Source organism: Cajanus cajan, chromosome 2 (genome assembly GCF_000230855.2).
Source record: "Cajanus cajan strain Asha chromosome 2, NIPB_CcT2T_4, whole genome shotgun sequence".
NCBI classification, from domain to species: domain Eukaryota; kingdom Viridiplantae; phylum Streptophyta; class Magnoliopsida; order Fabales; family Fabaceae; genus Cajanus; species Cajanus cajan.
Genome location: NC_138518.1, coordinates 55793315 through 55804869, shown reverse-complemented (window position 1 = coordinate 55804869; position 11555 = coordinate 55793315). Strand labels below are relative to the sequence as shown.

At 34.2% G+C, this 11555-nt stretch overlaps 1 protein-coding gene across 1 annotated transcript; it reads right to left on the bottom strand.

Annotated features, from left to right (window-relative positions):
• Window positions 1–431: 431 nt before the first annotated feature.
• Window positions 432–6210, bottom strand: LOC109804828 (microtubule-associated protein TORTIFOLIA1). The gene is made up of 6 exons (XM_020366700.3): window positions 5327–6210; window positions 3860–4051; window positions 3647–3746; window positions 2851–3557; window positions 1895–2773; window positions 432–978 (listed from the first exon to the last, which is right to left on the bottom strand). Exons 1-6 carry the CDS (start codon window positions 6020–6022, stop codon window positions 787–789), a joined length of 2766 nt encoding a protein of 921 aa, XP_020222289.1. The 5' UTR covers window positions 6023–6210; the 3' UTR covers window positions 432–786.
• Between the last annotated feature and the right edge of the window lie 5345 nt (window positions 6211–11555).

The following is an 11555-nucleotide window of genomic DNA, read 5'->3' as shown; positions in this document are numbered from 1 at the left end:
TGATAATTATTCACTTATTAGTTCCATGTTAAGAAATTGATTCATTTAAAGCTTAACCTCTCCTAACAACTAATTAATTAAGTTAAAACAACCATACACTATTTTTACGTTACATCAATAAATTTTACTACCACCTTATTTTTAAAATAAAAATATTCAAATACATCGCTTCAAAACAATTTTACCAATATTAATTTAATTCAGAATCAATTTTATTAACACTCACCAGACCCATTATAACCATGTTAACCCAATATCTTATTTAAGATAAACGAGTCGATTACAAATACGGATTTCTACGTGATTTCTAAATAGAAATAAATATAACCAGTGTGCTAATGAATTCAACAACTTTGCATTATATCTGCTATCCCCTCAGGCATGACCATCTTTTGCATTTAAACATAACGGGAGAAATGATGCAAATAAACTAGGGAATCAAGAACAAATTACATATAATAATTACAAGAAAGATTGGTTCACTCGTCTCAATTTACATAATGCTTATAAGCTGGGCAATTGCTAACAACCAGACACTACCTCTTAGTAGTGACAATATTTGTTGATACCAAAAAAAAATAACGATGATATTCACCGGTCAAACATTGCTCTGACCGGTATAGGATCAGCCTAAGTTCACCAAGATACAGGAGAAAAAGAAGCATAAATTTGTGGCATTTGTAAATCATTGTTGTGTGGAGGCCAAAAAACCTGAACAGCATTATACTCCAAATTACACTCAACACCATTCAAGATTCAATAGCAGCATAGTTTGTCCTCTACAAGCTATTTGTCATGCTGTTGCAGATCAATTTCCCAGGCTGATGCCATCTGCAATAAAAGCTGATCTGGCTGTACCCCTTCCCAGGCCTCAGCTGTATCTGTTGAAGCTTCGTGTAAATTCAGCAGCAGCTCTTTCTTTACTTCCATGGGAATGCTAAAGGTATCAGGGCCATTTTCCAATACTATCTCCAGCAACTGAATATTATGACCATGAATTCACCATTAGGCCTTATTAGATGAAAGATATAAAGCAGGCAAAAAAAGGAAAGCAAGGTAGAAATGTGTACATATAAGAGTACGCACCAATTGCTAAACAAACTTTTTGTTGTGATATTGGTGCAGAATTATATGTCCAAAGAATGAATGTGTATATTGAAGTAAGAGCAATTAAGGTGTATCCACCCTTGAGTTTTAGTGGGTTAAGATTAAGCAGTACTTTGAAAACATCCATTATTGCTCACTTTAGAAGAGCATTACCCAAAAAGAAATGCTTTAAAATCTGGAGCATTTACCAACAAAAAAGGTGCATGCCAGTCACAGACACATTCATTACAACTACCGAGTCATCAAGCAATTGCAGACAGGGGCACGAAAGCCCCCCCAAAAAATATTTAATAGTCTAGTAATTATTTCACAATGATTGCTTAAAAAGGCATAAATTATGCCCTTCTTGAGTAAACACAGCAGTCTTCAATGTAGTAGGCAGGTTCTATGTCACTGGACCAAGTAAATTGTCTAGCTGATAAATTATAAAGAAGAAACACAATGTATGAAAGCCCTCCAACAAAACATTGACGCAAGAAAACATTAATAGATGCCACCCCGTGAAATGAGGACTTGTAGCAATTCAAATACCAAATCTTGAGACAAAGGAAAACGAAGACAAATCACTGAAACCCTTCAATAATGTGAAATCATTTTTCTTGATGAAGATCTATTAAAGTGGTTCCATACTAGTTATGACCCGGATAAAATGTCAAGAAATAGCAAATTCATTTGTCCCTATTATTTAGAGAAATAGGTGTTATTTTAATGAGAGAATTCATGTGACTACAGAATTTACATATACTGACTTGAAGAAAGGAAATTCAAACAGCAAAGTAAGCCATACCTGCTGAATCCAAGACAAACAGATGTCATACATGTTCTGGTCCAGTAAGAATTGTCCAATGGCATTTACAATTTCACATGCAACTTCACTGGAAAGTTGGTCAATTACAGGGCCTGTTCTATCCATTAGCTTTACAAGCAAAATATCATCACCAGTGGACAATACTTCTGCAAAGGCTGAATCTACATCACCTACTTGAAGGGCATCCATTGCATTGCTCCAAGAAGTCCAGATGGCATCCCTCTCCTGTCCAACATTGTCATCAGCAAGAGCTTCTGCAGTCATTTCAGGGATTGCTACTCTTGTTGCTCGAGATGTTCCATTGTCCTCACCAGCTACCCGAATTGCTTCCAAGGTAGCTTCGTCCTTAGAAGCTTGCCAGACACTTCTTGCAGAAGGTCCCTCACCAAGCCGGATGGGCATTGCTGCTTTATCCCAAGCTCTCCTGTTGCCTGCTTGATCATTGTCATGCACAGATTTTGGTGATCTTCCATCAGCAGAGCTACCCCCAAAACCCCTCCTAGAGGAAATCTGGCCATTTCTAGAGGCACCATAGCCGGGAAGATCCCACCCCTCAGACATGTCAGATCTCCAAGATGGCCCTCTTCCCCTCATTCCCAAAGCACTTCCATCAGACTGAGCAAATCTTTCACCAAATGGCATGCGTCCATCACCACCTCTCCCATACTTGGAACTGGAGTAGTCATTGAAACCATTATACTTGCCAGAAGGTCTACTAGATGATCCCTCAAACCCTGAAAAGTTTCTACGACCTGATGATATGGATAGATCTCGTGACATGTCTTCAACAATTCTCTCAAGACCTCGCACTCTGTTCTCTAGCGTAACCATGCTATCATGTGATCCACCCATGAAATCCTGCAAAATTGTTAAAAAAATCTATCACTTATGAAGAACATATACCAGAACTATTTTTTTCTTCCATGGGACCAAACCTGCAGCATGTTCATCAGATGAACTTGTTGTCTTTCCAGTTGCAGTAACTGCCTCTGGATGGCCAACCAGTTTCCTCTGTTATTGGAGAAGGGTACTTCTGATTGACCATCCGTTTTAGAAAAACCTGCAAGATTGGCAGAACCATCCCTCTGATCATTTTCAGTCCTATCATCAGTATCATATGCTTTTGCCCTCAGTTCTTTTGAACTCACTCTCCTTTCAGTGTATCTGTCATGGCCAAAATCATCATAATTCCTTTGTTTGGAATTTCCATCATTGCCTCGCTCAAACATACGATATTTATTACTGGAAGATCCATGAAAATCATCATTGCTAGAGATATTTCCAACAGAATTTGTTCTTTCTTTTGAATCTTTAGCATTTGCCTCTGATTCTTCCTCATTGTTTGAAGAATTGAGGCCTCTACGAGGAACAACTACTTCCACCGGTAAATCATCTGAACCCCTTCTTTCAAGTTTTTGGAAAAATTCTGGATTTAGTTCTTTATCAGATAATACAGGTGCTTTCTTTTTCAGTATTACAACTGCCTTCTCTGAGATGCCAGCTGCTTTGGCCTTAGCAGTTGAATCCATATTTGAAGAACTAGTTGATGAATCCTTTACTGATGGATCAGTCTTCCTCTCATCAGGATTTACTTTTTTTGAGTCATTTGTTTCTGACATAATAGCTGGCTCATTCCCACCGTCTAAGCATAAAAACAACAATCATCAGTGAGATAAACCAAGACAAAGTGGCCGATGAACAGATTTTGACAGCCAAATCAAATATACCTACCAGATGAGGGCTTTGAATCATCAGGGGATGCATCTCCTTTCCCTGCAATCTTTTTCCACAATTGCAATGCCTCATTGATGCTATCTCTCACTGGCTTTATCTGAAAACAGTAATACAATAATTTTGAAAAATAGATAACTAAATCAAAGAATCAGTTCTCCAGTAATGAAGTTTCAACAAATTATGAATAGGAAATGTCACTGCAAATGCTACCTTGTCAAATCGGCAAGCCTCAAGTACTGTCAATGTGGGTGCTGTTCTATCAGTAACCAAGCTGCTTGAATGCAAAGCCAAGGAATTTAATGCCTCAGCTGCTGCTTTACGTGTTGCCCAATCAGTACTGGTAAGGCATTCATGAATGCTAGGTAGCAAATGTTCCAGACTATGTGGTGCAATTGCTCCAACCTGCAATAAGTACACAATTACCTCTCAGGAATTTTCATACTAGTGATTTTCCATCACAAAATGGTAAGTTGGTGATTGATGATCCCCCAAGTTTGACAAACACAATAACAGATTGACAGAATCAAAATAAGAGAGTATGGATCTTCCTGGTCTCCACCATCCAAATCTGATAAAACTATGCCAAATCGTCCACTGAAATTACCAACATCATTAGAATTAGCCTCTGCAGTTGCCAAAGCTACCACATACGGCCATGTTAAATTGGGTTTTACAAATGTATTCTAATATCAACAGTTCTAAGTTCTAACTAAATCTCTTTTATTTATTACCCTGATGAATCTACTACAATAAACAAACACTGCATTTTCAGTCATCCACTCAAAAATAATTTTCAGCCTTTTGCTGAATTTCCACTCTTCAGTGGCAGTACCAGGCTAAGGTAGCAGTTATTTAACATACATGTTAATTGTTAAGAGTTAAAATTGTACCAAACACAACCAGATATAGAGATAAAAAGTGATATATTTTGGATCCAGCAAAAGAACTGAAACCAACACTAGTCCTCCTCTTGGAGAGGCAAAGGGTACTCTACATATATCATATAACTAAAGCATCCTCCATTCTCTCAGAATAAAGAAAAAGGGCAAAATTTAGATACAATTCCTTTGGTACTTTTTGTGGTGTTCTACAATCAAAATCGAAGTTTCACCTCAATAACCAATGAGGACCTTTAAGGCAAACTTTTACCACAAATCATGAAGGAAACTCTAATTCTAATTCTAATTCGAGAATAGCACCAAAACACACCTAAAGAACTACATCTAAGTTTTGTCCTACAAACAAAAACTATCACAAAATAACCAAAGCATATCAACTGTTTTAAACCAAAGCTCCATTCAGAATCAAAGCTTCAACTCAATAACCTATGAAGACCTTTAAGGCAAACTTTAATTACACAAATCATCAGGAAAACTCTAATTCTGATTCGAGAATAACACCAAAACACACCTAAAAAACTACATCTAAGTTTTGCCCTACAAGCAAAAACTATATCACAAAATAACCAAAACATCTCAAATGTGTTAAACTAAAGCTCCATTCACACTCAAATAAAGCAAGGACACATCCATTGTGCCACCTAATGACCAAAATAGCCCTTTAAACTTCACAATACACCACCAACCGTTACATAGTTAGATCCCATTTCATAATCCACATCAACCCTTGCTCCCAATCCACAACAACAACAACAACAATAACAACATTGCACCTTACCTGTGACAGGCTAGCAACCACCGGCAAAATCGCCGCCTTGGCCATAAAGTTGGGACTGTTGAGCAGCTTACAGATCCTCGGACACAGCTTCTGGAACGCCGCCACCGGCGCCTCCCCCCCGCCGCCGCCGCCGCCGGCGCACTCCACCATCTTGGCCATGCAGGCCGCCGCGCCGCCCTGCACGCCCTTGTTCTGCTCCCCCATGGCCTCGAACAGCGGCTTGACGAACAGCCCCACCACCGTGCCCACCCCGCCGGCGGCGGCGGCGTCGGCCTTCAAGTACTGGGCGGCGAGCGCGCCGACGGTGTCGCGGCAGGCATCGCGGACGGCGGAGTCGGCGTCCTTGAGGCGGCGGACGAGGTGGCCGATGATCTTGGTGAGGTGGGCGGCGGCGGCGTCGGAGTGGGCGGCGCATACGGCGGCGAGGAGGCGGAGGGCGTCGCGCTTGACCGCGGGCTTGGGGTCGGTGGCGGCGTCGTATAGGCAGTTTAGTATCATGGGAATGGCGTCCGGCGAGAGGGCGGCGATGGTCTTCTCGAGATCCTCGACGGCGATCTGGTGGGTGTCTCTGTCGGAGAGCTTTGAGAGCGAGGTTAGGATCCTCTGCTTGAGTTCCACCATAGCGAGGTGCGACGAGAGTGATGAAGATCTTGATGAGGGTGCAGGTGTTGGGGTTTGGGGTTTTGGGTGCTTCATTGTGCAATGCAGCACTTTGAGTTTCTGAGAGCAATGGAAACAACCAAATGCTGGATCTGTGTGTGACTCTCACTCACTCACTCACGGAAAATGGGTGCAATACAAGTTTTTTCAAATATCACTAACTGAAAATGATGCCCTTTTTCCCTTTTGCTTTCTCTTTCTTTCTCTGAATTCTAAGTCAAGGGATAGGGCAAATTGCTCTTGGTCCCATATATAATTACAATAATTACACATATTTCAACATGGGTTTAAAATTAAACTACATATTTTGAAGCTGAGAAAATACATGTTTGTAAATATAATTTTCTATCCACGTTTAAACAAGGTTAGGATTTAAATCTTGTCTTGTGTATGCAGTCGCGTTAAATTTTGGAGCTAGCTATTCCACCTTTTGAGGTGTCTCCAACGTATCAAAGAAATTACTCACTGCTATCGGCGGTAGATATTCCAGGAAAAAAAAAATTCAACTGATTCTCAAACACATGCAAAATATTTTAAAATTAACAATTAAAAGTCAAGTACAATTGTAAAGTTTGTTTTGAAACTTGATAACTTGGGTTCAATTTTGTTGATATATTAAAATAATATTTGATTAAAAGAAGTTATAAATAGTAACATATTTAGAATGTTGAAAATTACTCTTAACAAATCTGGAGGCTAGACTCTAGTTGGTTGAAAAAGTATGTATAAGTATTATGGTATACTTTTTTTAGTATTGTATGTTAGAATAGATTAAAAGAAATGGTTGGTTCATGTTTAGGTTGAGATTGAGAGATGCAGCAATATTTGTGGAGGAATGTAGTCGCAGGGCAAGGCGAGGGACCTTGGCTAGGGGTGTAGAATGGGGCAGGAGTTAGGGTTTGATCCAAAGGGTGAAAGAGAAAAGGGAATTGCGTTTTCTTTAGTTAATAAATACTTTTTATGATCATGTAATAAAAATTTAATGAATCACCAGTTCTCTTAAGCATTAAAGTTTTTATTATGAGAATGTGCATTTCAATAAGAATTATAAATATTTTTTTCTTTTAATTTTATGCGTGCAGTTTTTTAGTTTAGGGTTTATTAGTTGTAATATATTATAAGAATGAAAATAAAAAAAATATATATATATATAAAAATTTAAGTTAAAAAATAATATTAATGTAATATTGCTAAAAAGACAGAAACATATTTTTACCTCGAAAGAATAAGTAAAATATTGCACAATTTTTTGTGTTGATGTTTGTACCCATTGTTTGAGGAAAAACTAATAAGAAAAGGAAAGAAAAAAATTGAAATAAAAATTATTAAAATGTTCAAAATATTTTTTTTTATTTTTTATATACTTTCTTTTCAACTAAATAATTAGTTTTTAAATTGTATAATTTTCTACTATTCTTGTTTCTTTCACACTATAAGTCAAAATATAGAATACCTCTCAAAGTATGAACTCTATCTAAATGTTAATTTTTCCATATGAAAATAATTTAAATTTGGGCATGTTTTCAATATTAACCCGAGCAAAAAAATAATCGAATTCTTCTTCTTTTTCTGCTAACTAACGAAAAAATTTATATATAAATCATATGCATCATCCACATAAGTCGATAATTACTACAATAACAAAATTCTTTTTTAAAATATCTAATATAATTATAGTAAAAATTTGAACTTGATGACATTCAATTAAATTCAAAACAATTTCGCGTTAATTAATTCAGAAGTTCAATAGGTGAATCAAATTATTTTAAGACAATAAATGTGCTACACTTTTTAATCTAAATTGCATTCCTTTTCCAATAAAAAACAATAAAAGTTAGATAATTAATTCTTATGTACGTACCAAACAATTCAAACACTTAAAAATCCAAGCACATGTGGTGTGGTATTAACTCTTAACTCCACCCAAATTCTCCAAAGTCATGAACTATAGAATAAGACGTGGTACTTGAAAAATAAAATAAAATAAAATGCTATCCACATTAAAGATCATCAAACATTTTAAATTCAACAAATGGGTCCAACGTTTCCATGAAAATGTGGCACATTTTTCTGACACCAAATCCACTTCATAAGACACGTTAAGGAATACCAACCAATATGTTGTTTGCAAGTCTAATGCTAAAAGTTTGCGTTGTTAACGAATTTCAACAAACTATCAATGATCACAGAAATTAATCATAGTGTTTAACGAACCAATTGCAATTAAAAATTATTGTCGGCTATTGGTATAGATGAGGAAAAATAATTGAATAACGAAAGCAAGTGTTGATCTCAAATTTTTCATTTGTAAATCGGATTTGGTAAATTATGTCATGTGGATCTAAATTATGAGGTAGCTTACGCAAAATACTTTCTTCCTAAAGAGGCATTGAGACAAAACTTTGGTTATTAAGAGACAGTGACAAGAAGACAAGGTGTGTTTTGTTGCAACAAGATATTACCAATGATATGATGTTAAATTTCCTAGCTAGACAACCTTTAAGGAACTGCAATACGTAAGTCACTTGAATGATAATTAGAAACCACTCAATTCTATAGGTAACTTTATGAGGTGTTATTTTAAGAAGTTGTTATTATGAGGCTTCACCTTATTAAAAAAATATAAATTAGGCTTCACCTTATTAAAAAAATATAAATGCTATGAGGTTTATGTATTTATTATTTAAGAAAATATTGGAGATCTTGTATCAATTAATATAAATAAGTGATAAATAGTTTTTATCTTATATAATGATTTTGTAGAATTAAGTAATAGACTTAAATTTATATTAAATTTATTGGATCATCTAATACAAAGTTATTATCAAATTATTTATAAATATTTAGTTGTATAAAGTTTACGTTCGAGGTATTCAATTTATGTGAAAAGACATTCATCTACTTAACTCTCATCTTACAAATAAAATTTTGTTAGATAATTAGACTTAAGCACACTTTTTTTTTAAATGTTTATATATGTATTTTATTTTTTTATCATCTATTTTTCGTTAAAAATTATTTAAAATCATGTCATCATGGTCATATTTTAAAATTTGATTATCGTTTCAATTGTATTTAGTAATTGTATATTAATTATTAGTTTGTAATCAGGAGAATATAATTTATTAAAAAATATTTTGATTTAAATTATTTTTTATATCATGAATATACATCAAATTATATTAGTATTAATTGTAATGTTTATCATAAAAAATTTCTTCAATATTATAACATTAATTAATAATAAGACTAAAATATATGAATAAATAAATAAGATTAAAAGATTGATAACAAGAATTTTTCGCGTATTAATTTTTTTAAACTAAATAATTAGTTGTAATTTACATAATATTGTTACTTCTAATATAATTATTTTAAGTAAAATAACTAAGATAAACATACACAAAAATGTCATAATTTTATATATATTTACCTTTTGTCTAAGGAGAGATTAGAGTTCTAAAGAATTTTTTGTACACAATATTTAAAACATTATTAAGTTTTATCTCCTAGTGGCAATAAAGTTGCAATACTTGAAATAGCTACCACAATAACAATCTTGCCTTGAAATCTAACTTTTGTAAGGAGAGTTTTCCAAAGAAACATTTTACCTATTTCTCCTAAATCATACACAAGAAATAACTTTCCAAAACTCATGTTAATATACTATAATATAGTGTCATGGATTGACTTTGATCATAATTTAAGTCACAAAGTAGTATAGAGTATTCTTCTTGCATTTTTAACTTGTTGTAATTTAATTTTTCAATAATATGATGATTATTCATTTGGGTCATTAAACGATCATGGAGAATAGGCATTCTTAGGTAATCTTTCAATATTTTCCTACCTTTTTAAGAATTTTTTCAATATCTAAAAAGTGCATCATTTTTGAATGTGTTCATCTAATAAATGGAGATCAAAGAAGTTTTAACAACCGATATTGCTTGTATAAAATATCTTTTTAAAGTAATTGCTAATGTGACCCCCAAATGCATCTTGGAACAATAACCTTACAATGCAACAAAATTGTAAAAAATAATCGACGAAGTTGTGTTCTCGTATCCCATATTGAAGTTTCTTGTAAGCAATCATCCCTTTTTTTTTATCATCATCTAATTAACCAAGGACATAACATGCCTATTTAAAGGTAGGATATATGAAACCATGTATAGTTCTTATTTGTTCACAAGAACAACAACCTCAAAAAATATTCAAAAGCATTCTTAAATAATATTTCTCACTTGTTGTGGGATACATAGTATATTCTCCCAAAACACCTATTGTTGCGCCTTCTTGTCCATATCTTTTAATTGTTGTTCCACACAAATATTGTAAGAAAATCTATGTAAGTTAATTTTCGAGCTTCAATATTTTTAGAATTCATTCTCATCCACTCAATGAACATTATCCTCTCAATTCCTAGCAATGTCAAATATTATTAATTGTAATATCTTATAGAAAATAAATTGTATTTTGCCTTGGAAGATGAGAAGATAAACACTCTTGGTTCTTGATAAAATGTGAAATTGGAAAATTTGTCAAACAACCTCAACTGCATAAATATATCTACAATAAAGATAGGATTGCATTTCATCATATCCATGAATTGAATTTGTAAAGTCATGAGCATAATTTTATAGATTTGAGATAACAACAATAACTGAATCTAAGCCTTTATTGATATACTTGAATATATATTTAAATGGTCTTGATCAGTTGTAAAGTTCAACATTGATATGAGCATCAAACATGACTAAAATATCTCTATTATAAGGGACTGCTTAATGAATGTCAAGTTGTGATGGAAACATGCCAAGGCTACTCCCTTCCATCAAGTTGGGTGCCATTCTTCCGAATGTACCTACCATTGTTTTTCCTCATATATATTGGAAAGTCATCTTCACCTAAAAGTGTCTTATCATGGAACTTTTTAGGATAATGCTTTGAACATTTGTTATTCACCATGCATGGAGAACAATAATTTAATATTCCACAAGGTCCATGAATCATGAATCTGTCAACTACACTAAAAGAAAACTAATATGTGTGGATGAGGTAAGACCTATTTTCTAGAATTTCATTATGTAGACAACTAAACTAAATTTAAAAGGAAGGTTAAAGATTCATATAAATTCCTATATAAAATAGAAAAATATAAAATATAAAAGAAATGACTATTTAGTATATAACCATTTAATAACATCATTATATTGCAAAGTTCTCGACCTTGGTTAGTTAGAGGCCGAGACTAGAGACCTAAGTCAAGTTTCAAAAGTAAGGTCGAGACCTAAGCCAACTTTTTAGAATAAGTACAAACAGGTTATGAAAGAGTTAATGTGAATTACTAGGAACGTTACATCCTGAATCTCATCATTAGTAACATACTACCTAATTGGTAACAAGGGAAATAAAGTCCAAGGTTCAAGCCTAAATACCTTATTTGAGCATAGAAATCATAGTTTTAAAAATTGGTCAGTCATATTAGGAATTGGTGCTCTGGCCAGTCTAAGTCCCTTATTAGATGAGGCATGCATTTGACCTGTTACACCTTGGTCAAGTTTTCAGT

Excerpts from the sequence above, each read along its gene's own strand:
- LOC109804828 (XM_020366700.3), bottom strand. The coding sequence starts at position 6,022 with ATGAAGCACCCAAAACCCCAAACCCCAACACCTGCACCCTCATCAAGA. Across the intron at positions 4,052-5,326 it reads TGGTTGCTAGCCTGTCACAG|GTTGGAGCAATTGCACCACA; the intron begins GTAAGGTGCAAT and ends TACTTATTGCAG. Across the intron at positions 2,774-2,850 it reads ATCTGATGAACATGCTGCAG|GATTTCATGGGTGGATCACA; the intron begins GTTTGGTCCCAT and ends ACAATTTTGCAG.